This window comes from Acinonyx jubatus, chromosome A2 (genome assembly GCF_027475565.1).
Source record: "Acinonyx jubatus isolate Ajub_Pintada_27869175 chromosome A2, VMU_Ajub_asm_v1.0, whole genome shotgun sequence".
In the NCBI taxonomy this organism is placed as follows: Eukaryota; Metazoa; Chordata; class Mammalia; order Carnivora; family Felidae; genus Acinonyx; species Acinonyx jubatus.
The window spans coordinates 63,485,083-63,512,826 of record NC_069383.1 but is presented as its reverse complement, the minus strand read 5'-3'; the positions used below and the strand labels follow the sequence as shown (position 1 = coordinate 63,512,826).

General features: G+C 36.8%; 1 protein-coding gene across 3 annotated transcripts in view; it reads right to left on the bottom strand.

Annotated features, from left to right (window-relative positions):
• THSD7A (thrombospondin type 1 domain containing 7A) overlaps positions 1–27,744 on the bottom strand; it is a 434,325-nt gene that overhangs the window by 183,172 nt on the left and 223,409 nt on the right. For 2 of the 3 annotated variants that reach the window (XM_053218410.1, XM_053218412.1), the window contains exon 5: positions 27,599–27,667. The exons of the other annotated variant lie outside the window; for it this stretch is intronic. In XM_053218410.1, coding sequence (XP_053074385.1) covers positions 27,599–27,667 — 69 coding nt within the window. The remainder of the gene's footprint in view (positions 1–27,598; positions 27,668–27,744) is intronic. 3 annotated transcript variants of the gene reach the window in all.

Sequence of the window (27,744 nt, the reverse complement as noted above, 5' to 3'; positions counted from 1 at the left end):
CTAAATGACAGACTTGCTGGATAAAGGATTCTCAGCTGCATATTTTTTCTGTTCATCACATTGAAAATCTCCTGCCATTCCTTTCTGGCCTGCCAAGTTTCAGTAGAGAGATCGGCCACAAGTCTTATAGGTCTCCCTTTATATGTTAGAGCACGTTTATCTCTAGCTGCTTTCAGAATTTTCTCTTTATCCTTGTATTTTGCCAGTTTCACTATATGTTGTGCAGAAGATCGATTCAAGTGACGTCTGAAGGGAGTTCTCTGTGCCTCTTGGATTTCAATGCCCTTTTCCTTCCCCAGATCAGGGAAGTTCTCAGCTATTATTTCTTCAAGTACCCCTTCAGCACCTTTCCCTCTCTCTTCCTCCTCTGGAATACCAATTATGTGTATATTATTTCTCTTTAGTGCATCACTTAGCTCTCTAATTTTCCCCTCATACTCCTGGAGTTTTTTATCTCTTTTTCTCAACTTCTTCTTTTTCCATAATTTTATCTTCTAATTCACCTATTCTCTCCTCTGCCTCTTCAATCCGAGCCGTGGTTGTCTCCATTTTATTTTGCAGCTCATTGATAGTGTTTTTTAGCTCCTCCTGGCTGTTCCTGAGTCCCTTGATCTCTGTGGCAAGAGATTCTCTGCTGTCCTTTATACTGTTTTCAAGCCCAGCGATTAATTTTATGACTATTATTCTAAATTCACTTTCTGTTATATTGTTTAAATCATTTTTGATCAGTTCATTAGCTGTCCTTATTTCCTGGACGTTTTTCTGAGGGGAATTCTTCTGTTTCATCATTTTGGATAGTCTCTCGAGTGGTGCGGGACTGCGGGGCACTTCCCCTGTGCTGTCTTGAATAACTTGCATAGGTGGGTGGAGCCGCAGTCAGACCTGATGTCTGCCCCCAGCCCACCGCTGGGGCCACAGTCAGACTGGTGTGTGCCTTCTATTCCCTTCTCCTAGGGGCTGGATTCACTGTGGGGTGGCGTGGCCCTCTGGGCTACTTCCACACTGCCAGGCTTGTGGTGCTGGGGATCTGGCATATTAGCTGGGGTGGATCGGCAAGGTGCACAGGGTTGGGAGGGGCAGGCTCAGCTGGCTTTTCCTTGGGAGATCCGCTTCGGGAGGGGCCCTGTGGCACCAGGAGGGGGTCAGACCCTCCGGAGCAATGGATCCGCAGAAGCACAGTGTTGGGTGTTTTCGTGGTACAAGCAAGTTCCCTGGCAGGAACTGGTTCCCTTTGGGATTTTGGCTGGGGAATGGGCGAGGGAGATGGCGCTGGCGAGCGCCTATGTTCCCCGCCAAGCTGCGCTCTGTCGTCTGGGGCCCACCAACTCTCCCTCCCGTTGTCCTCCAGCCCTCCCATTCTCTGAGCAGAGCTGTTAGCTTATAACCTTCCAGATGTTAAGTCCCGCTTGCTGTCAGAACACACTCCATCCGGCCCCTCTGCTTTTGCAAGCCAGACTCGGGGGCTCTGCTTGGCCGGGGGCTGCCCCTCTGCCCCAGCTCCCTCCCGCCAGTCCGTGCAGCGCGCACCGCCTCTCCGCCCTTCCTACCCTCTTCCATGGGCCTCTCGTCTGCGCTTGGCTCCGGAGACTCCGTTCTGCTAGTCTTCTGGTGGTTTTCTGGGTCAGTTAGGCAGGTGTAGGTGGAATCTAAGTGATCAGCAGGACGCGTGGTAAGCCCAGCGTCCTCCTACGCCGCCATCTTCCCCAGGTCTCTCTATCTTTTAATTTTAATCTGGGTATACTGTCAGAGTTGAGGTGCATTTCTTGCAGAACATGTATAGTTGGGTCATATTTTTTAATCCACTCTACCAACTGGTATCTTTTTTCCCATTACATGTTATTTTTTTTTCCTAGATACAGAATAATTTTAACCTTTATATTGCATTAGAAACAATTTATAATATAGCAAATTGTAACAATTATATTGCATTAGAGCAGAGATTTGTTAAAGAATTTTAAAAATTTGTACCCACTGGTATTTCTAGATTGCTGGCTTCCTTCTCTCCAAGTCTGAGATATGAGAGGCAGAAAGTATCACCTTGCTGCTTCTTGGGTCTTAAGATTTCTAGCTTGTCTGCCCTTTCCCCTCCAACTTTCAGAGTTGTCTTATGATTTGTTTACTATGTATTAGGAAAAAATGACATTTCCTCTACTTTCCTGGAAGCAGAAGCCTATATGTTATTTAAAAATAAAACATTTCAATTTTACAACTGGGATCACAAGAAAGGAAAATTCTCAAAAGATTCTCCAAATCCATAGCATGAACTCAATATGGTACTAGAGTCCTAAAGCTGGGGTCTTCTGTGGGGCATTATTGATCCCAGGTCACATAACTTTTGGTTTAATGGCCTTGCAGGAGGCCTAGAATTGCATATCTACAGTTCTTTAATTATCAGGAAAAAAGGAGACATTTTCAGACAGAAATGAAAATTTAACTATTATAGACCATCATTAAAGAAATTTCCAAAGGACTTATTTCTCATAAAAAGGAACATGAATACAGAAATAGGGTCTTAGATGCCAGATGGAATGGCAATCAAAGAAAATATTACATGCGAGTAAAAGTATATGTTGAATGTAAAAACATAATTATAATGATTAAATAGGGGAATGTAGTAGAATAATGGTCCCCCAAAGATTCAATGCCTTAGTCTTTGGAATTCGTGAATATAATTATCCTGATGGAAAAAAAGGACTTCATAGATATGATTCAGGTTTCAAACCTTGGGATGAGGAAATCATTCTGGATTATCCAGGCAGGCCCAATCTAGCCACAGGAGTCCTTAAAAGCAGAGACCCTTTCCCAAATGGGTCAGAAAGATGAGATGGAAGAAAGAGAAGAAATTCAAATGAAGGGAGGTACCTGAGTTGCCACTGATGACTCTGAAGGGAGTGGGGAAGAGCCAAGGGATATGAGTGGCCTCTAGAAGAACAGTTCCCAGATGGACAACCAGCAAGGAAATGGAGAATTTGGTATTCCAACGGCATGGCACTAAATTCTGCCAACAACCCAAGATGAAGAAGGAAAAAGATCCTCCCCTAGAGCACCTAGAAAGAAATGTATCTCCCGTAAGCCCTTGAACTTTGGCTTGGAGAGACCCATGAAAGACTTGCGATCTACAGAACTTTAAGATAAGGTGTTAAGTTTGTGGTAATCTATTATGGTAGCAATACAAAACTAATAAAGAGAGTTATAAGGCACAAGACAGAACTAAAATACAAGGCTACATAACATGTAGGTTGGTGTAGCCTTTAGAAAGGTAAATACATTATATAGACTGTATTCATTTGAGTCTGTACCTTGATATTTTAAAGTAATCTCTTTATATAAATAGGATAAGGATGTATAACTTCCAAACCTAGGGAAACAATGTAATAACAAGAAAAGTATTGCAATAAATTCAAAAGAAGCCAAGAAAGGAAAAACAAAGCCAGTCACAGAAAAAGTGGAACAGAGTAAGATGGAGGAAATGAATGCAAAAGACTAAAATTTTAACCAGTAAAAGCCAAAGACTATCAGACTGAACAGAAAAGTTAAATCTGAAATGACATTTATATCCACTAGTTTGTCAAAAATTTCAAAGTCTGACAATATCAAGTGCTGGAGGAGATGTAAAGCAGCCAGAATAGTTAAACACTGCCGGAAGAAATCTAAGTTATTTAACCATTTTAGAAAATAACTTGGAAGTTTTAACTATGGCTGAAGATGAGCATACTACTAGTTATATACCCTGGAAAATATCATGCATTTATCTGAATAAATATTGATAAGAATTATCATTGAAACACTGTTTATAATTGCAAATATTTATTATTGCAGAAATAACTCAAGTGTCCACCAAGGGAACAAACAGTAAATTAGGCTTGCCCACACTATATAACACTATACAGAAGTGGAAACAAATGAACTAGAACACAATCATCAATATGATTTAACAAATATATCAAAAAAGTGAAGAAAGAAAGTTTAAGAATATATACTAAATGATACCATCCGTATAAGATTTAAAAAAAAAACAAGCAATATCATCATGTGTTGAGATAAATACATAAGTCTGGGAAATAGGAGAAAAACCACTATGGTCCATCTGGTACTTTTAGGTGGGTCTTTATTTTTTTTGGAGCTAGCCTGGCACTCAGAGCTATGCCATGGTGTTCTCTTGGACATAAAGAATTTCACACAGCATCAACTTATGTGGTCATTCCAGACTATGATGGAGTAAGACAAAAAATAAGACTACTTAATTTGTCTAAGTAAAAACAAGGTCACTATGATAACCATAAAAAATATCAAACATTCCCTTCTCTGAGCTAGTATGAGTGAGTTCTGCCTTTTTTTTTAAAGTCAGTTATAGCTTTAGCCTCCCTCCCGATTTTCCTCTTTCCAAATAACATTTATCAAGATAACCTGTCACAGAATTATCCTTGCTTCCTTATAGCATTTAATCCAGAGCAAAGTTCGCTTATTTCTCTTAAAAATCACTTAACTATGGAGAACAAACAGAGGGTTAGTTACTTTAAGGGTTGTGGGAGGGGGGATGGGCTAAATGGGTAAGGGGCATTAAGGAATCTACCCTGAAATCATTGTTGCACTATATGCTAACTAATTTGGATGTAAATTAAAAAAAAGAAAAAAGAAAAAGAAAAAAAAATCACTTAAGTGACCTAAATCCTATAATAACTGCTTTCTGACACTCTTACTGAGATGCCCGTGGTATGGGTTCTTTATCACTCAGGGAGTAATAAATCCAACTTGTTCAAATACAGGTGTGTCCCTGGTAGTCTATGGCTAAAGAGTGTAGACAAGGCAATACATAAAGAAAAACAAAGAATATTAAACATCAAATTAGAATAGGAGTTCTAGTTGTGGATAGAATGGGATGTATTTATTTAATAACAAATGCTTACTGGTTTTTACAAGTGCTAAGCCATGAACTTAAAAAGTCTTAAAACGTACTTAACAAAGACTAACTTCTTTAATTCTTACAAAACTCTATGGGAGAATTTCAATTATCCCCATGTGGGGGAAGGAATAATTATCCCCTAAATGGGGAAACTAAGTATGGAGAGGAGAGGTTAAGGAACTTTCCCCAAAGTCACTAAGTTAGGAAATTGTAGATTTTGTATTTATATCCAGGAAGTTGGGCGCCTTCGGTGTGTATCTCAAACTACTACTCCCTATCATCTTGGAAGGATGCAGGAGGGAGTTTCGATTATATATATATCTATATAAATACAGACACACGCTTGCTAATATATTTGAAACAGACTGGAATGAATTAGAAATATAGTTAATGGAGATTATGAAATAGTGTGTGTCATTTTAACATAATAATATAATAAAGCTACCAAAGTAATACAGCATCAACTCTGGTAGCCTAGCAGTGAAAATTATTCTGACTTTTGTGTGTCAGTTGGGAATAAAAACTAAATTTCTATCAAGAACATCCTGTCCAATTAAATTACTATTAAAATGAAATGTTCTGCATTTATACTGATAACAAGAACAGATACTTCTACTGAATGTACCAAATTAATTTTTTAATCCTCACAGCAATATCATGACATAGGTACAATTGTAATCTCAAAATTCTAAGATGAGGAAACTGAGGAACAGATTAAGTACTTTGCCTAAGATCACACAGCTAGTTAATGGCATTTGACATTTGATTTCAGAGGCTGTGCTCTTATCCTCTCTGCTATACTATGACATGGCAATTACTAGAAGCCATGTTCTTCCCCCATTTCTTACCTCAACTTCCAGAAGTCTAATATGAAGGGTGCCTTGACTAGAAAATGCAGTGAGTTCTTAAACAGCCTATTTTGTTATTGTTGTGAGGGGTAACTGAAGGAATTGGGAATACTGGTAATACTCATCTGGAAAATGAATCCTCAGTATTTTAATAAGAAACAGTTTAGATTGTTATCCATTTCTAACAGTGAATTTTTTTAAACTAAATAATTTTTGTTCTAATGCCAAAATATATGCCACATGTGTGTTTTTAACTGTTTTTCACCGTGGAAATACATAATTGGATTCTCAAAATATTTTAAATAAGAGATCTCATACTTAGTCTACTTAAGACCTATTTGTAAAATAATATGCCTTTTATGTAGTCATTCAAAAGATATATTAGAGTTCAACGGTTGAAAAAACACGCAATAGTTTAATAATTCATTTATTCATGTAGGAAAACAGCGGAGCATTTTAGGCATTCAAAATCTCCTGATGTTGCATTTATTACCCATTGTCTTCCCTGAAAACCCACCTTTTTCTTGAAATAGCATTGCTTCTTTGAACAACCTTATTTGAGTGCTAGGTCACAATTACAAAGAAATTCTCTTGGATTTAAGTCTTAATTTCTGTATAGGAACTGACAAGAGACTCCGAAGACTTAAAAATAAAATCAGTTACAAGATGCTTTCCTTTTCGTTGTTATTCTGTTGTTCAGTCAGTTAAAATAAGTATTAAATGCCTTCTCTGTGTATCGCCCTACAACTGTGTTAGGAACCACATACCAAAGGGTGCTGTAGGGCCAACAACAGTGTCAACAGTGATTTTTTAAATTTTTCTTAAGTATTATAAATGTGTTGTAGTAATTTAAGGTATATTTAACCAAAGCAGTTTTAGTTCCAAGAAGGTTGATTGAACCCACCTCCCTGTCACCTACAAGCACTATACTCTCAAGAACTGATGTCAAACAAATAAAGAAAGCTTCTATTTTGAAAATTAATCAAGTTCTACATGTAACAGTGATTATGCTTAAAGTTTTTTGAAGATATTCTTGTATATTATTCACAGACATTTCTTTTATCTTTTTCAGACTGATATATTTATGGGGACATAAATTCCATCAATTTCTTTTTAATAATATAGGGCACTGTTTTTAAGATAATACCTTTATTCTTTGATCAATTTTGAAACTATATTTAAAACAATGGTTGACAATTATGTCTCAGCATTTAATGTGCTTCAAAGCTCACTGCCAGTCCTTTCTGGCTATGGTTAAGTCAGATTGGGCTATTGTTTTTGATAAATCTTTTCTTATATTAAACCAAGACATTACACAGATCTTCCCTGATGTACCCTGTTATGTTCTCAATGAATCCAACGTAAGTTGAAAATACCAATAAGCCAAGAAAGCATTTAATACATCTAACCTATCAAGCATCATAGCTTACTCAGCCTAGCCTACCTGAAACATGCTTAGAACATTTATATTAGCCTACAGTTTATTTTATAATAAAGTGTTGAATATCTCATTCATTTTACTGAATACTAAAAGTGAAACACAGAATGGTTGTAGGTGTATTGGCTGTTGACCTTCATGATCATGTGGCTGACTGGGAGCTGCAGCTTGCTGCTACTGCCTAGCATCATGAGAGAATATCATAGCACATACTGCTATCCGTGAAAAAAAAATAAAAATTCTAAATTCCAAGTCCATTTTCTACTGAGTATATATCACTTCGCAGCACCACAGATCTGAAAAATCCTAGGTTGAACCATACTGAGTCAAGGACCATCTGTACAGTTTTATAAAGCTAACGTGATAGTTCTTGAGATCATTTTCTGCATCATAATTAATTCTACAGTAACCAACAGACTCATCACCTCTCCTGTGCAATTCATAAATGGATAGCTTGCTTCTTCTTTGTGCTTGTGTCTGCTGCTTGGATAATCTCTTGAATTATGTTTAGATCACAAATCACAATATCTGACTGAGGTCATAAAGCATTAAATTTTTTTTCTTACATTAGACTATTTCAGAGGTCCCTGTATTTGGAATTGTAGTACTTTTACAGAGGCCTCTTGACTTTTTCTGTTTGGTTATTATTGGGGAGGTAAAGAAGGTCTAGGCTTGCTCCATTTTGGTTTCTAGTCAAGTGGAAGTTACAGGGGGTTCATTTCATAAATTTAGATGAGGTTCTTCCAAAATATTCCAATGAAAGGTATTTAGGTCCTGATTAAAAATAAGAGGAGAGTATCTCTCTTTCTTGTTTCTCAGTTGAATATTCTGATTTTATCTTGTCAATTATGGGTGTTGAGGAGACTGATGGTGGGGAAGGAGCTAGCACATGAACACGCTGTGCTGTAAAAGGTATGGACAGACCTCTCAGAAACCACTTTCTCTGTAAAGAGCTCAACACACACTGCAGCTGGTTTGCTCTCCAATGCTACCTATTAGCAGAGTCAGGAGGGCACTGAGTGATGGACCTATTACTGCTCTTGTCTCCAGCCTTTGCTCTGCTGGGTTGGGGTCAGCGTCTCCGCCTACCTTTTTCAGAGACTCCACTCATTGACATAGGGGTTGTTCCTTTGCCTTGAGGCCCCTGTTCCTCCAATCTTCTATTGATATCATCTTAGCAAATACAAACTCCTTTAAGGATTTAGCTTCTAGATGGGCTCTCTCCTTGTTTCCAGAGCTGATGCCATTTTTCTCTATTTGTATGTTCCATTGGTCATTTTAGGGACTTAGAAAAAGAGGTCCACATGCCTATGCTCACAATGCCATATTTCCTGGAAAAAAACTACTGTCATGTCTTGACTCCAATAAAACAGAACAGTGCTATCTTTTTAAGTATTTATAGGAACAAACATATGTCACCTAATTTCTCTGAGTGACCCTGATTCATATAAGATAAGAATATTTAAAAATACATGAGATTGTTCAAAATATGCATCTTCATAGCAGTGCCAATCATGTTAAGATTTAAATTTCACAAACTGTATCAACAGCTTGACAAAGACCTCACTCTCCTACTACAAAGATGTACCATCTGCTCCAACATTGCAAATATGCAGTCAGGTTCTCCCCTTTTTAAAACAGGACACGTTGTAGCACTGTCTATGTAAAACTCACCCTGAAATCTCCCAACAAAACGTTATTGCTGACTTAAATCCCCACTTACAATGTCCTTAACTTGGAAAGTAACATTAATGGATAGTATAAATTAAAAAAAGCAGTTTGGTACTTGTATGTTATCAAAATACAATGACAGAGAATCTTAGCAGTTAGAATTTCAAAGAATTGCAACATTTGTTTCAAAGCGAGTAATGAAAAGAATTGAAATATCCAATCATATAAGGTCTGTAACCAGCTCCACATATTTGCTATAAATATTATTCTGATGACCAAATGTATTGGTCAGCTAGGGAGGCCGTAACAAAATACCACAGCCTAAGTGGCTTAAGTAGCAGAAGTTTATATTCTGACAATTCTAGAGGCTTGAAGTCTAAGATCAAGGTAGTGAAGAGTAGAGGTGTGGCAAGAATTGCAAACAACTGCCTTCTTGTTGTGTCCTCACCTGGCCCTTTCTCTGTGTGCACACATCTCTGGTGTGTCTTCCTCTTCTTGCAAGGACACACTCCTAGTGGATTCAGGTTCCACTCATTTGACTTCATTTAACCTTAATTACCTCTTTACAGGCCCTGTCTCCAAAAAAAGTCACAATGGGGGTTAGGACCTCAGCATGTGATTGGGGGGGGGGGGCACAGTTCAGTCCATAACATCAAGCTTGATGGAATATTAAAGAGAGGAATAATTTGCAAATAATGACTTAAATGAAGTCCAGTGTGAGACCATATTCACTGCCGTATCTTATCCACTCTTCCCTGTTCTTCTGGAGGAAAAATCTACACTGAACTTGCACTCATTCAAGTTTTTCCACAGCAGATTGCTGCTGCTATTACTATCTGACCACACCTTACTTAGAAGCAGACCAAGGTAAATATCTCCAGTCTGAGACTTTGTTTTTCCTGGAAATTTCCATTATATTCTCAAAATCTCCATGTATAGAATTCTAAGTATAGAACCCGATTTCCCAATCGTTGTGTAGACAGATGAACTTTCCAAAAGTTTTTAGAGAAGTTTTAAGACTTCTCCTTCTAATGTCTTGGAGTTAAAAAATAAAATACAACCTGGAACAAGCAGGTAATGACTAAAAGCATGATTTGTGGGGAGCCCTGAGCTGTAACATCAACACTGTTTACTCCAACAAATGAACCATTGTTGTAATGAGCTACTTGGTTCCAGGCCCAACCAGGTTTTCTGGTCCATCTAGTTATTTTTACCTATGTCAGTTCTGATTCCAAATCTAGTTAATGTTCTCTATTTAATCCTTTGTAATTATTCTTCAATTTCTTCTTATACTTTGTCAGGATCTGGTCTGTCTCATGAATATTTACTTAATTAACTCACCAACAAATGTTTACTGAGCATCTACTATGCACAAGGAGCATACTGTACACATGGGGTGCTTAGGATTTAGTAGACAATAAAACAGAGAAAAGTGCCCGCTGTCTTGTAACTGGCATTCTCATAAAGGGAGTAGGGAAAGAGTAGATGAACCAGAAGCTTTATAACTAACAACTGACATAGAATGGTATAAGACAAAAAGTCCTATGAAAAAAGAAAAAAAAAAAAGAGCAGAAGAAGGGGGTGTGGGAGTATGTGTGTGGGAGGTCGGATACAATTTTAAACGGGAGGGTCACATCTAGTCTCTTTGAGAGAGAAACATTTGAGACCAGGCTGGAAGGAGAGGACAGAGCTAGCCAAGCAAATCTCTGTGGAAAAAGCATTCCAGGACAGCAAAGGAAGCTGGTGTGACTGCAGTGGAAGGAGCAAGAGGCAGAGGAGTCGGAGATGGGAGAGAGGACAGGGAGGCTGACTTTTATCAGGAGTGAAGCCCAGCATTGATGCAGGGCTTGCAGAAGAATGACACAGCCTGCCTTCAGATGTAAAAGACTGCTCTGCGGCCATATGCAGAATCAAGTGTGGGGGTGACATGGGACACAGGAATACCTATTAGGAAGCTATTGCGATAAATAAGTCAGGCAAGAGATCCCGGTCCAGGCCAGGGGGTGGAAGTGGAGATGAAGCTGTCAGATAAATATTGAAGGATGAACATGAAAAGATGCTCAAGATCCTCAGGGAAATACAAATCAAAACCACACCTGCCAGAATGGTAAAATGAACAACTCAGGAAACAAAAGATGGTGGACAGGATGTGGAGAAAGAGGAACAGTTTTGCACCGCTGGCAGGAATGCAAACTGGTGCAGTCATTCTGGAAAACAGTATGGAGGTTCCTCAAAAAATAAAAAATAGAACTACCCTAAGACCCAGCAATTACACTATGAGGTATTTATCCAAAAGATATAACAATTCTGATTCAAAGGGGCACATGTACCCCAATGTTTATAGCAGCACTATCAACATTAGCCAAAGTATGGAGGGAGCCTAAATGTCCATCGACTTATGTGTACACACACACACACACACGTACACACAATGGAGTATTACTTGGCAGTCAAAAAGAATGAAATCTTGCCATTTGCAACTACATGGATGGAACTAAAGCGCATTATGCTAATGAAGTGAAATAAGTCAGTCAGAGAAAGATAAGTATCATATGACTTCACTCGTTTGTGGAATTTAAGGAATAAAACAGATGAGCATAAGGAAAGGGAAAAAAGTAAGGCAAAAAGAGACAGGGAGGGAAACCATAAAAGACTCGTAAATATAGAGAGCAAACTGGGGGTGGCTGGGGGGGGGGTGTTGGGTAGGGGGGGTGGGCTAAATGGGTGATGGTCATTAAGGAGGTCACTTCTTAGGATGAGCCCTCGCAAGTGATGAATCACTAAATTCTACTCCTGAAATCATTATTGCACTACATGTTAACTTGGATCTAAATAAAATTTAAAAATTAAAAAAAAAAAAAAAAGAGGCAATCAAGTTAAAAAAATGTTGAAGGGACAGCCAGAAGAACGTCCTGAGGAATCAGTTGTGGGAGTCAAAGAGAGAAGAACCAAAAATGACCCCAAAGATTTTGGTCAAAGCAACCAATGCCTAGCCCTTTGCTGTCACTGTGTTGTTTCTCCTTGTCCTTGAGCACTTAGACCGTGATCACTCTATTCTCTCATAAGGCTCACTCAGAAGATCAGGGTCCTGTGCTCTATACATTTCAATTGCCAGAACTTCTCTCCATTCCTTCTCCCTGCACCTCCATTGTTGCCCTGCACTGCTCCACCTCCAATTAATCTACCCATTCCTGAAGATGCCAGCTGAATCAGCAGATGTGGACTAAATGTCTGCATTTAACATTCAAACAATAGAGTTTGTGACGCTTCTAGGGTCTGCTATAGCATGAGGGCTGTTAACACTAACCTACCTTACTCATGGTAAGATGTGTGAAAGTGATGGTAAGATTCTTTGAAAAAGAATTCTTAAAAAAAATAGCAGTAACATTTCTGAGATTGAATTCTAGCATGTATTTCTTTTTTTTTTTAATTTTTAAAAATGTTTATTTATTTTTGACAGAGAAAGACAGAGCATGAGCAGGGCAGGGGCAGAGAAAGAGGGCGACACAGAATCCAAAGCAGGCTCCAGGCTCTAAGCTGTCAGCACAGAGCCCGACGCGGGGCTCAAACTCACAGACCACGAGCTCATGACCTGAGCCGAAGTCAGACGCTCAACCGACTGAGCCACCCAGGTGCCCCATAGCATGTATTTCTTAAAAACAAACATAAAAGGTCAAACGTGAATGAGTCACAACATTACCTGTTGGAGACCATCATCAATGTAGCCTTAGAACTTTCTGGAATGTAACAAATTTACTTGTTTCTGAGTCAGCGGAGCAGAAATCATGATTTTCGTGATCCATGCTTAACCTTGCAACAGTGACTTTCTGATTTTCAGGGCATGTAACAATTACTGGTGGTGATGGGGGATAAGGACAAGGGTTGTTTTAAGGAAGTGGACTCCTGGGTACCATCCTTGTAAATTCCAATTCACCATACTTGGATTGAAACCTAGGAATAACCTAGGAATATACATTTTCCATAAACACTTGAGCTGATTCTGATGCAAGCAATGCTCAAACCATCCTTCAAGAGACACAGCTAAGCAGGATTGGAGCCGAAGCCAATCACAAAATGCCATAGCACTGTGGCACTAAATGCTTACCTTTTAGAAAATGTTATGCACGTATCAGAACAGAGCTGCACACGCTTTGGTAAAGAATTGCTTGCTATTGCTTTTGGGCCATAAGAATATTAAGAATTATTTCTCTAGTGGTATTTTATTTTTCCTATTGGTGACATATTTCTTCTTGAACATTTTTCTAAGCCTAAATCCACATTTTTATTTATGGCAGCCTATAAACTGAGTTTGGATACTTTCCCCAAGCATACATTATATTCTTTTAAAATAAAACTGCTTAGAACAAAGATACTGGAGATTCAAAAACACCTGCCGTTGCAGATCTCAAACCCCACTAGGAAATCCATCTGGAGGTTTGATATTGGTGATCTTCCTGTCTCACTTTTGTGGTCTGATAAAACTGCGTCTTTGGGAGAAGGATTAAACTGTAGGAAAAAGAAAGGGGATTGACTGAGAAAGATCCTTAAAACAGGTTAGCTTGTATATTTTACGTATTAACCCCTTACAAGTATGTGGTTTGCAAAGACTTGCTCCCGTTCAGTAGATTGGCTTTTCATTTTGCTGATGATTTATTTTGCTGTGCAGATGTTTTTTAGTTTGATGTAGTTCCCCCTGCTTTTAGTGTCAAATCCAAAAAATCATCACCACAACTAATATCAAAGAGTTTATCCTGTTTTGTTGTAAGAGTTTTATGGTTTCAGGTCTTATCATTAAGGTCTTTAATTCATTTTGAGCTGAATTTTTATTAGTTATTAATGAACCCTTCTTACATTTTATCTTATGGGTTTTAACTTTTTAATCTCAGCTTTAGGTCTTTTACATTTACGTTTTTTCCAATTTCTAGCCTACTACAGTCACCCCAAATCTTACTCATTTTACTTTTTCATTTTCATTTTTTATCTTAATGGAATTTTAAGTATTGTATTTATTACCTCATTACTTTTTCTCTAAATCTTTTTTTGCAATTTAAAAACTCTAATCTCTCCTACTATTATTTTTAAGTTCCTTGTTCTCATATATTTCAGATTTTTCCCCTCTGGAGAGCAAAAAATGAGAGAACCTAGAGCTATTTATGTGGGATAAGGTCTTCATCTTTTACTTTGCTGACTTTCTGTTTATTCCCAAAGCATCTCTGTTTTCAAAAAACGGAATGGACTTGGTTTTTCATATTACATGTCATCCAAAGTTTACATGAAGAGCTATATGTTTTAAAATCCATTGGGTCTGACAGAGAGAATCACTGAATGTGGAGGAAAAACCATATCAGCATTACAACCCACGCAAGGAGGGATTGTAGGCAAAGGGGTGGGGGAGGGCTTTAAGCTTCTGGCTTCACCTTCATGCGAGGCAGGTGACATACAATCTCAAAAGAACTTTGGAGAGGATATTTGGGACCAAATCCAAAACTAGGTATCTGGTCTCACGTGTATTCAGCTTGGTCCTTGTGTTCTCATGTCAAAATAATTTCTGTCTCTGTTCTTGATGGATTCATCAAAGGACCCTCTTGGCTGCAGCTTTTCTCAGCTCCAGTCTCTGGTCAGAGAAGAATTTTCTTATGGGCTCAGCTGCATTCCAGTTAGGAGGCCACATTAATTTGTGAAGACTGGTATGAGATCAGCTGGTACATAATACATCTGAAAAGTCACAAATATAAGAAAGGAAGAAGCTGGTCTTTCCTCAAGGCTATGGGTTTGGTTCTAGTGGCTAAAGCTCTTTGGAACTGAGGAAATGGTGGAGGCTCCACAGATCCTTAATTTATCACCCAAATGGAAACAGGGATGTTATTATGAAGGATGTTACTCTAGAGCATTCTTAAAACAAAATCAAAAGGCTTGACAAGGACATAAACTTGAATAAAATATTATACCACTTCAAACAGAGACATGAATTGGCACTTAACTAGGTGCAGGCAAAGAAAAAGTTTAGGCACAGATAAAGGAAAATCAAAAGTCATAAATCTATTCCCTAGTTTGTAAACCATAGCAAAAATCTGAAACACATGCAAGAGAGATCTACTTTCAACTGAAGGCACTTACTCAGTTCTCAACGTCTAAACTATAATTGTGGGGATGTTTTTCCCCTCCAGAACTATTGTTTAATTACACAGTTCTTGTTGAAGGAAAATTTATTCTAAATGATAGGCCTTATTTTATAGATCATATTCGTTGAGACCTTAGTATATGCCTGGCACAATTCTAAGTGCAGTACATGGATTTTTTTCATTTAAAATTTTGACAAATCTTATTATATCCAGTTTATAGAGAAAGAAACAGGTTCACATAGAGGTGAGATAACGTGTTCAATATCACATGGCTCAGGCATTCTATCTTCACAATCTATACTCTAAAATGCTGGGTAATAAATTCTTTCAACTTTTATTTTTCTGAAGATTTCAGTTTTTCACGCCTAGTGTTGAAGAATACTTTCACCAGCTATACAAAACTGACAATTGTTTTCCAGTGAAGACACTCTTTTATTGTTTTAGGGCCTAATCATTATCTCCAATAAGATTGCAACCCTCGTTTGTTATCTTTATTCCCATGTACATATCATGTGTTTTTTCCTTTTGCTGCCTTAAAAATACTCTATCTTTAGTTGATAACAATTTTAGCATAATGTATTTTTCTTGTTGTTGTCTTTGTATTTATCCTGCTTGGGGTGTGCTGAGCTTCTTAAATCTGTAACTTTTACATCTTCATTTATAAATTTTGTTCTTGCAAACAGTTAAATTGCTAGAAAATCCTCTCAAGTTTGGCTTCACTTGGATTAAAGCCTGTTTGGTTCAGGTTTGAACTTGGCTGTAACAGCATGATTCTTACTCCTAAGCCATGGTCTTTGAGGGCCTGAGGTACTTAGGTATATTCTTCATCCTCATGGAGCTGGAACTCTGATATCTGCCAGCACAGCACTACCTATGTCATCACCTTTCAGCCCCCAGCCTCGCAGCACACATCCTCAGCCAGACTTCACAGAGTCCAATCTGGCACATGAGCAGCCCAGCCCTGGACCAAGGACCTATGATACATTCCCCACAAAGACTCCCAGACTCCACCCCCCAGCGCAGAACACTCTTCTATCTACCTTACCCTGAAATTTCCAGTCGCTGGAGCAGAACTTAGATGCTGGACTCTGGTTCAGCAAGACTTGACACCACGCTTGCTTTCACTTTTCCTGCTCTGTGTCAGGAAAGACACTCCAGTGGAAGACAGAGATGACTGATGACCTCACAACTGTGATCACAGTCTACTGCTGCTTGCTGGTTCATGTCTAAAAACAGTTGCTTTGTATATTTTGCCCAATTTGACAGTTATTCTTATTGAGAGAGTTTCAGTTACTTGACTATGGCTGCAAGCAGAGGCCTAACACTATGTTTGCTTTTCTGAAGATTTAAAGTATTTACTTACTGGGAGATGTAATATATTTCTAAATACACATGTCTTAGAAATTTCATCTCTCCGACTATTAGAAGAAGAAGTTTTGCTAGAGTAACACTAGTTGGTAATCATACGTATCAACTCTTGAGGGTCATTACTAAGTCTATTTATTCATTTATTCAGTGAACACTTGTTGTATGTTGTCCATTCTGTGAGTGATATTGTTCCCGTAAGTAGTTTTAAGGGATTTATATTAACACATGTATTCAACAGATCATGCAGCTTGAACTATTCAGATATATGCACTTTGACATTGTTTTGAAACTTTTATTTATTTTGCCATTTCCAAGAGTGTGTGCAGGGGAGACAAGCATGCCTGACTGTTATGATTCAAGATGTCAAATAGAAAGATCAATATATGAGTTTATTCCTCAGAGGAGAATTTTGGGCTAGATATATAAATTTGGGAAGGTAAATAATACCTTGGTGATCTAAATATGACTCCTCAGTCATTGTTTCTCACACCATCCTATTTTAATACTCTGAACAGCACTTATTGCTACCTGATAATTTCTTATTTATTTCTTGCTTATAGTCTCTTTCCAGAAAATGTGACCTCTGCGACAGAAAGAATCTTCTTTGTGCACTCATTTCTCTATTTTTAGCATTTAAACAGTGTCTACATATAGAAGACTCTCAGTAAATACTGGTTTAATAAATGAATGATTTCCTGCCATACAAAATAGAAACATGTGCATTTTCATACATGTATAGCTTTATTATCATTAAATAGGAATAACCTTAATAGATCACTGGCTCTGAGACCTAACTGGTATTTAAAAGAAGGCATACATTCTAAAACCAGTATCGTTTAGAGAGGAGGTAACTTTGTGCCCAACATTAAACTAGCTTACAATTAACAAACCTAACTCAATGGCACAATGGTTAAGGTCACAAGTTCAGAAGCCAGACATTTTGATTCACAATCATGGTTATCATATTTACCAGCCAAAAGCCTTGGTAAAATCATTTAACTTCTCTGTTCCTCAACATTATATAAATATAGTACTTGCAGTGAGGGTCTAATAAGCAAATAAGTGTAAAACAGAACAATGTCTCATATCAATTCTCATATGACATTATTATTATTACTTCAGGTTAACTCATCTAATTAATTTTATTTTGGGGAGTCATTTTATCTTGAAGAAGATACTGGAAAGGTAAATAGTGCCTGCCAAGAGATGGCATTACTGTTGAAGGTCGACAACCTGGCATGTGTTTCAGATTTTTGCTATGGCTTACAAACTAGGGAAAAGATTTATGGCCTTTGATTTTCCTTTATCTGTGCCTAAAGTTTTTCTTTGCCCTGCATCTAGTTAAGCGTTGACTAATCTCTCTGTTCGAAGTGGTATAATATTTTATTCAAGTTTATGCCCTTGTCAAGCCTTTCGATTTTCTTTTAAGGATGCTAATCCTATCCTTACCTAGATGATGGCTGGAAAATGTGTCCCTGCATTTAACTGCACCTAAATAGAAACTAGAATATCAGAACTCCAGATCCTTGCGTCAGGGGATATAAGGGAACTCTGCCTCTCAATATCTATCACAGCTCTGAAGATGGTTGCCTGAGGAAAAAGCTGTGTATCCATTCATTTAGATATTCTCAACTCTATCCCTGGGTTATCTCACTTATATATAGCAGAGACCTATAAATCTGTACCATAGCACATCAACCCCCACTGATTCGCCTTTCCCGAGTTACACTCTCATACTTAAGTTAATGGCCTATGTTGAGGAAAACTGCTTTAAGAAAAAGCTTCCGTATAAAATTCATTGTGGTATTTATTATAAAAATGCTAATGAGGGTATAATTTAATACAGTTACAATGTCCTCTTTATGAAGGTCTACTGGTGAATTTTCTTTCTGACTCTCAAACCAGAGATTGTTGAGTTTTTCCTTTACAAATGCTTTCTATTGTCTACTGGACACTGAGAAGCTCAGAATTAATGTAGCATTCCTCTTTGCATGGATTCTTATGAGCTTAGAGCCAAAACGTGTGGTCCTACATTAAGAGAATCACTGCATCTTATGGCATGTATTTTGTACATTATCTTCATTATATTCATGATTGGCTTGATATTCTCTTTCTACTAGCATTATTCTTTTGCCCCACATTACTTATCCATTTATCCCGTAAAGTCACTTTATCTCCTTTTATTGTACGTACTTAGATAAAACAACGTGGGGCATAGGTAAGTATTAAAAACCACATATTGAATGCAGGAGATTTCTTTTCTAAATGTGCACAAAATAAAAGCTACTTGATGAATTCAAGTCACTCCCGAGCCATCAATAGGAGTTATTTTCCCATAAAGAATATCTACTATGGGGAAATCTACATATTTTTATAGAAGACAATCATTACCTCTCTAAAGCATACCACACACAGCACAAATGCATATTGTTCATGTGAAAATATTGACTGTAATTCATAGCCAGGAGCTGCAGGCTTGCTTCTGACAGTGGAGAAAGTCTGGGATGAAGAATAGATCATACCAGGTGACTGGACACAAAACAGTAAAGGTACCTATTCTGTTGGACCATATGAAATTGTCACTGGTCTACGGATCTTGACCTACAAAGACAGCAATTTCGTATGATTCAATATAATACTGGTTCAAATAACCATTGACAAGAATCCCACTGACCTTACAGAACAATCTCAGGAATAAACTTCTTGAGTTGAATCCTAAAAAGGGCTTAAACTACGCTTAGTTTTCCTTCAGTTTTCTGTTATTAGAGGCGGATGTCTATGGCATTTTTATTTATTTTACTTTTATGAAAGAGAAATCATCGGATAATACAATGCACTTACTTCTGTGATTTTGGTAAAGTTGTAGACAGTGACTATACCCAGTCATTTACTCTGAAGCAAATTCACAGGGCAGGGGAGTATTACTAGATAGAGTTTAGACTGGAGTAAAAACAAAACAAAACAAAACAAAACAAAACAAAACAAAACATTGGCTTTGAGTTCATCTTCTGTCACTTACTGTCTTAGTATGCCTAAGAAAATTAACCTCCAATTATCCAATTAGTCATATATTAATGGGAAGACATTATCTATCACAACATGTTAGTTTCTTTTCTTACTCCTGTGCTATGGATATTTGGAAGAGAGAAATGGATCAACAGCTTTCTTAAAGAAAAACATGATTTTATTTTCAAAGTACTTTTAGAAATTCCTCATGAAGAAAGAACTTAATTGATCCAAGCCTTTTTAATCAGACCTACCTGAGAACATGTGAAACTATGGCTTTTCTAAAAAAATTCTTTTTTTCTCCATCTCATCATTAATATTATTTGGAAGGGAAGAGTTAAGTTCTCCAGGGCATCATTCTGCCTAATCAAATGTGGTTTTAGATGCCTTGGAATCCTGGGTAACATTTGGGGCCATTGGACCAGTGTGGCATACTCGGGGTGAGCAATGGTGAAAGTGTTCTTTTTAGAGCAACCAAAAAATTCCTGGGTTCTTGTAAGCATTTCCTCCAAAATCCTGGAGCAGTAGAGTGCTGTTTAAATTTCTCCAGGATTCAGTGTCACAGATCAAGAGCAGCTGTAATTATTCCGACTCTCATAACTCCAGAAATAAAATTTGTTATATTTCTTTTTAGTTTGGATTAGTGCAAATAAAGCCCTCTCTTTCCAAGAAAGGAGCAATTTAATCTATAATGTAAGTACCACAGGATCTTGGGATGTATTATAAAGAGAATGCACGAATTACACATCCTGTGCTACATTTCTCAACTAGCAAGGCAAGTATCCAATTGGGCTTTTACTACATGTAAAAGGTTCAGAGTAAAACTATTTTAAAAATTCCTCCCTTTTCCTCAATTGAACCAGAAAAGTAAACACATAAACAAAAGCAATTAATATTCATTTTGGCAAAGTCTCACGCTAGGATGTGTTTTACATATATTCTCCTTAGGCCTTTGCAGAGGAAAGGAAAACAAAGGAGGAACAGAATGAAGTTGGTGAGACATAGAGATGAATCTGAAATGAAACTCTATGAATTAGATGTCCAGGAAGTAAACATCCTCTGAGGGTTTTCCCCTTCTTAAAAATATTTCTAAATGACACAATCAGCCAATGTACCCAGACCTCTGCTAGAATTATTTATTTAATACTAAAATTTAGGAGGGGAAAAACACTACACCCTCCTCAGAAGCTTAAAATCTCGGGAAGTTGGCATATTCATGAAGTGATTGTAAAATAATAGAGTCATATGTAATCAAGTGGTAAATTATAAATACAGAACAAGAAGGCTATAGGCTTTGGGTGGAGAAAAATCACTGAGGTCTTACAGTGTGAAAAAGATGATCTGAAATAGGAGGAGATATTTGGAGAGTTTGGGGACAATGGCTGAAGGGATTTTAATGGAGAAAATAGAGGAGCACCAAGAAACAAGGAGCAACAATGCCAACTGGTCTCTGCTGCAACAGACAGGAAAACCCTGGCCTTGAGAAAGTCCTTGTGTATAAGCAGATACAGCACAGACTGACACTTAGAACATGTAGCTTTGTTTGATCAGTAGCAAAAATGTGAAACTGTAAAGTAAATTAAATGCATGTAAGAATATGGATGGCTACTTTGAGTTCTTGAATTGTGCTCAATATACAATTTTTTTCACAGATTTCTGGACCCAATAAGAGGCCTTTTTAGTGGATTCCAGGTTAATAATATAACAATATGGATCCTGTATTTCGAGTGGATTTTTATGTGCAATAAACGGTGAAATCTTTCCAAGATGAATCTGTTGTCATGGCTTCCTTTTCCCACTGCTATTCTCCCTGGTTTATTTCCCTTTTTATTGCCCATTGCTTTTAGAAGGAATAAATATTAATGAGTTCCACAATGTAGTTTGTACTCCTCTGTTAACATTGGTGAGAGTAGCTACTCCCTACTGAGCAATCATCAGCAAGGCAGGCAATAGCCAGCCACAAACCATTTCTTTTACATTCTTAGAGAGCAGGAGTGTGCCTTGGAAAACATGGTATTCATTCACCAGTGCGCATCCCTGAGTGCTTGTTTCAAAATTCCTTCTGGTGCTATCATTCATGTACAACAGACTCTCAGGGAAGTAAGTGCTTAAGGGTTACAAAAAGCACATGTACTACAGTCACTTGACACTATCAGGTTATGTGACATTTTATCCACCATCTTTCTTTCATTAACGGAAGGACCTTTACTAATAGCTATGGTTTCATTCCATCTGGGTTTATAGGGATGAAGATAAAACAGTATCTTAGATGCTCTTCCTCTCCAATTTCCTAGCTTAACTGCTGGCAAGGTATAGCGGTTTTCTAAAGATCTGTAGCTTGGGAACCCCAAGCTAGGGCTTGATGAGTGAAAATAAGACCAGTATTAGAACTAAAAGTTCTACTTCACTTCTGAGGGCACAGTGACTTTTCCCACTCTTTCCTTGCCAGTCTGACCTCAGAAATGTGGAAAACCCATTTTCTAGACATATATGCCTTTGTTTCTGTGTCTCATCTTAAAAGTACTGATTCTCTTTGGCTCCACTAGAGGTCAAAAGCTTATGCTAGAATTTGGGACAGATTTATTCAGAAGTCTTAAAGCTTCAGGTTCAGGTCCTTCTCATGCACAGTCCCTTTCTGGGGCCTTGGCAGAGATCTTAGTGATTTTGTATTTAGAATTTTGCATTTTTAAAAAAAAATAATAAGCGACCCTTAAATTATATCAACTTTGGGGCTTAGAAAACCAGGAGCTTTCCTGACCCTATCCTAGCCTCTTATATAGCTTTAGAAAGCCTTTTAAAAGGGCTCTCATTGGCTTTATAGTAAAATAAACTCCTGATTATAATCATAATGGTGCTTATAAAATAGAGGGAGATTTCTAAACTCATTCCAGACTTACAGAATCACTATCTCAGGGGATAATATCCAGGTGATAATATGCATTTTCTTAAAACATCCAGGTGATACTTAAACTGTATTCTGACAATATATATGTCTTGGAAAAATAATTCACCCAAGGAATAAGGGTAAAGGTTCTTTATTAAGGATGGACCATGGTTGTAATGTACTTTCAGAGCTTAATTGAAGTCTCAAACTGGTATATTTGTAGAAGTTTCTCCATGTTAGCCTTACGAAGCGTCAGTTCTGAAAATCCAGTAAACAAAACTATAGAGACAAGGCTACTTACTATGAAGCTATAAGCTCCCTGAGGACAGGCATCAAGTCCGCTTTTGTTTTAAAACATTCTATCTTCAACGTCTATCTTCAGTGATGCAATTTAATAATTGTTCAATAAGTAATTATGGAGTGAATGAAGGAATATCAAATAAGATATCCAAATTTGTAGCACTTCATCAATCAGACTGTGATTGATGTTCAGAAGAGTAACATTTGGGAGAACAGACACAGGATGAGTTTAACATTAAGTCACTGATTCCAACTGTTTGTTCCCCACACTAAGCACTTAATCATTGCAGGAACCACATAATTAACAGTGTCTTAATAAATTCAATCAATATTGTCACTGTCATCATATCATCATTATGACTATTGTTTTCTTTTAGACTGAGCATTTGGGACTTAAGTTTTGGTATGTGTAAGTATTCCATTAGACTTCACACTCTTTTAGAAATTCCAGTGTTTCTAGTCTATTAACATCTTTTTGTGTCAAAATTTATTTTCCAATATTTTATCCTTGTTAGCTTAATATTACTCACATATTTTATCACCATACCATCTATGACTCTGTTCAAGACACCAAGATAGGTAATAATACATTTTATCTTCTCTAGGTAATAATTCCCTTGTCATTATTACCTTTGCCTAGGTAATAATGCCCATGTCATTCATCTTTCCCATTACAAACTGGGAGAAACGAATGACAAAAAGGGAGATAGGTTTGACATATAGGTACTCATGAATTTTCAATGTTTCTCTCCTTCAATTTTAAAAGTTTGCAATCACATTCATACTTCATTGAACAATACCACTTTAGCAATGTAATTTTTATGGAGTTTTATGTTACTGGAGATTATTCTTCACTCTAAAAATACTAGAGAAAGTTCTGGACATTTTTTAATTATCCAAGAAAATTTCCCATCAAATGCCATTTGATGGATTAAACCAATCTTCTGAATAGTTTTGACACTGCAAACATATATAATTTAAGTAAATCTCATGTTATTTCCTTGATAAAATAAAAATTCCAGCTGCACTTTATAGATACAGAAGGCATTACCGCCTGAGAAATAATACATCATGTGTCATTTCTGTGTTTACATATTTGCCAGAAATGGTGAATGTGTGGACTGATTAATCTATACTCTTAGTTTGAGAACTATAAACACTCATAATACTGATCAATGCTCTCAAAGAAACAGTAATAATTAAAACAAAATAATTTCCTGTAAAAGCTTTTGACTCTGACATATAGAAGTTATATTTGTAGATTTTTAGTCTTCTTTATCTTGTATTAATTAGATCTCTAGGAAGCAAATGAGTTTTATCTTATTTAGCAGTTGTGTTGAATTGATTTTTATTTAGTACCTTTTATTTCCTGTTGGATTGGAAAAAATACATCTTATATGATTATACAAATATAGTATTAATAATTATAGTTTATTTTGATAATTATTCTTACATTTTTAACATGCATGACTTAATATATAAGGGTGATCAAATCTGTCCCCTTTCCCGAACAATATACTCCTTATCATTTCCTCCTGTCATATATAACTGTTGCTCATTAAGAATATAGTGTTTTAGTCATGTATAATATTGCTTCATCATATCGATACTTAAGTTACCCAGATGTTTATCAAATTCTTTGCACATCTTGACTTCTTCTCTTGCTGATTTCAATTTCCTTCATCTTAAACATTATCACTTAGGAACTTTTTCAGTGACGGTTTCACAGAGGTCAACTTTTTCACTTCTGTCTTAATTTTGCCCATAGTTTTTGATGGTAGGTAGTTTTTAATGGTAGGATAAATAATTCTAAATTGACATTTATTTCCCTCTCAGTACTTTTAAAATATCATTTTTGTTATTTTGCCATTTTTCAGCTGTTGAGAATTTCACTGTTGATATATTAATTCCTTTTTGGTTAATTTTTGTCCTTTTCTTTCTTCCTTTTACTTTGTCCTTACAGAACTACCTTATAGTTGATGAACTGAAATCTCACTACTCTATATTTAAGTGTATCACTATCCTGTTTGAAAGCTGTCTCTATTCATTCTGTACATTTTGTCTTTCAACAAATCTAGAAAATTCTCTCATGTCTTCTATTAATTTTTTCATTCTGAACCTTCTTGTTTAATTCTGCATGACTTAGCTCACTTTTATTCTTAATTTCTATTTTCAGTGTTCCTTTTTGATTAACTTCCTTACATTTGTCTTGAGTTTATTAATAACTGTTTAGCTCAATCTGTCTAATCTACCTATTTATTTCCAGTAAAAGCACTTTTAAATTCTAGAATTTCTTTTTTGTTCTTTTAAAAAAACATCTGGTCTTTTTTTTGTGTGTGATTCATTATATTTAATGTTTTAATTTTCCCTTTACATCTTTAGTAAGTTCTAGCATATATCTTTTATGGTGTCTATCTGCTATCTCCATTATTTCCAACGTTGTGAGTCTAATCTTAATGTTTGTTAGGTATTTTAAATCCTGTTTAAAATGGATTATTTTTTCTTTGTGTAGTTTGCAGCTTTGAATGGCACATTTTATCTGGGGAAACTCTGTGGCTTAGGTTAAGGTATTCATTCCTTCAAAGATTTTGCTTTTGCTTATGTTAGGCAACTCAGTAGTACCATTTGTCATGCTATTTCTTTCTTTCTTTTTTTTAGTGTATATTTATTTTTGAGAGACAGAGAGAGAGAGTATGAGTGGGGGGAGGGGCAGAGAGAGAGGGAGACACAGAATCTGAAGAAGGCTCCAGGCTCCAAGCTGTAAGCACAGAGCCCGACGCGGGGCTTAGACCCATGATCAATGAGATCATGACCTGAGCCGAAGTCGGACTCTTGACCACTGAGCTACCCAGGCACCCCTGCCTGATGCTGTTTCTTATATTAGTTTCTCAGTTTGGTGGTCTTTGGATTCATGGACGTTCCATAAATTTGAAACTTAATTAATTAATATGAGTACAGACCCTTACGTGGAGTTCATAGGAAAGGTTTGTTCTTGCCCTGACTTCAAACTAAGGCTCAGGCTGACCTGCTTCCTTGTCCTCTCCCTCTCTAGGTAAGTTGAGTTCACTCATTCGTTGCCGCTATCACTCTTTGAGGTTGAAAAAGTAAAGCAGTATTTCCATTTTCACTCTCTTTCTCTGGCTAAAAGTTTTATGTCATACCCATTATAGACTTCACTCCTTCTCGATTCCCACAGTGTGTAACCCTCCTCCTGCAGGTACAATTACCACCCAGGGCAACACGGAGAGCATCAGTTCAGTCTTCCTGGTTCGTTTTGAAAAATCATTTAGTTAATCAAGACCTCAGTTCTGCTCTTAAAAGCATTTAAAGCAATATCGTACCCTGCCTGTCTAGGTGTTTTGTAAGGGATGATTTTCAGCTTTTCTAATCTTCTATAATAGGTATTTTTAGGCAAATAAAATTAAATAATATATATAAGGGTATAAGGCCAAGCAGAAAAGAAATGAAGCTTCCTGGTTATTTGCAAAGGGTTCTTTTGAAAGTTGCCTTAAGATGAAATTGAGAGTTTGTAAAGCTTTGTATGTAACTAGAAAAGAGAATAAGACATATAAAACATGTGCTCTTGAATGAGTGCCCACAAAGAAGCACAGTGCAAGAATTTTGACTCTTTTCATTTGATCTAACAACTAGATCATGTTTCCTCTATTCAAAGTCAGAGGCATGAATAATTATTTATTCAGGGATGAAGGGTGTATATGAATAGAGCCCCTTGCTAAAATCAAGAGTTTTTAGAAGTATTTTTGAAATGTTCAAGAAATAATTTTCTGACAAATTGTAAGAGCCATTCACAAAGGGGAGAGTAAACATATCAAACAACAAATGTTTATTAAATAACAACTAAGTTAAAGGCATTATAAGCCCTGTTTTCATGTTTACATGGCTTACAATCTGTTACATATATGTGTATATATATGTGTATATGTGTGTGTGTGTGTATACAAACAAACAAATATATATGTGTGTGTGTGTGTGTGTGTGTGTGTGTGTGTGTGTGTATATATATATATATATATATATATATATATATATATATATGTTTTTGGTTGGATACTTCCTGCTATCTCATTAGTAAGCTCTTCCTCTACTAAAAATTCTAAAAATTACCTTGGGGGTAGACCATTGACCAACTTAATCTAGTTCCCAGCATGTAAGTTTTTATTAGCTTCTATTCCAGTGGCTGACATCTCTTGGTATCTCACTTCTATTTTGTAATCTACTCATCACAAATTTCATAGGTTTAACAGCCCTTCTCTCCCACAAAATATCCTAGAAGTAATTTCCAAAAAATATCTGACTTTTTTCAAGGATTTCCTATGTTTTAATTATTCTATAATTATACCACAGTGCTTTTTACATCCCCCTGCAACTGTGAAGGCTGTCTTCAAAAGGGAGTCATGGTGTTATTTTGTTCCTGTTTCATTTACCTTATTGAGATTAGGAGAGGAGCACCTGGGTGGCTCAGTCAGTTAAGCGTTGGACTTCAGCTCAGGTCGTCACCTCACGGTTTGTGGGTTTGACCCCTGCATCAGGCTTTACGTTGTCAGCACAGAGCCAGCTTTGTAACCTCTGCCCCTGCCTCTCTCTGCCCCTACCCACCCCTCTTTCTCTCTCAAAAATAAATAAACATTAAAATTTTTTCAAAAGATGAGTAGAGCTCAAAGTGGTGTGCTTAGAAATAGGATAAATTTTGAGAAGTGCTCATACTGTCAATTTATCTCAACAGAAGCATTCATAACCAAATTTTATATATCTGTGTATATAATTATGGTATCCTAGTGACCATTTAAAGTTGGTAAATTTTAACATCTTTTTATGTTCTTCTATAATTTTAACATCTACACAAAGATGTTATAGAAAGTCAAGAAACATGAAAGCACTTCTATCTGAGGGGTCCGCCTGGACACATTTCTAGATACAGAGAAAGCAAAAGTAAACCACTGTGTTTCCAAGATCATTTAAGGATTATATAAGGAAATGTACAGAGAACGTCTGATACATATTTCTGATCGAAATGGCATGTAAAATGTTCTCACCTACCTGTTATTTCAAAAGTGATGGAAAGGAAAGGTGCAGCACTAGACTTCGACGTACTCTGATATTTACTTTCTGAAATAACAGGGAAATGGCACCATAAGCATTGTATTTCTCTTTTTTTTTCAAATCAGCTTTGACCAAAGTGGGCT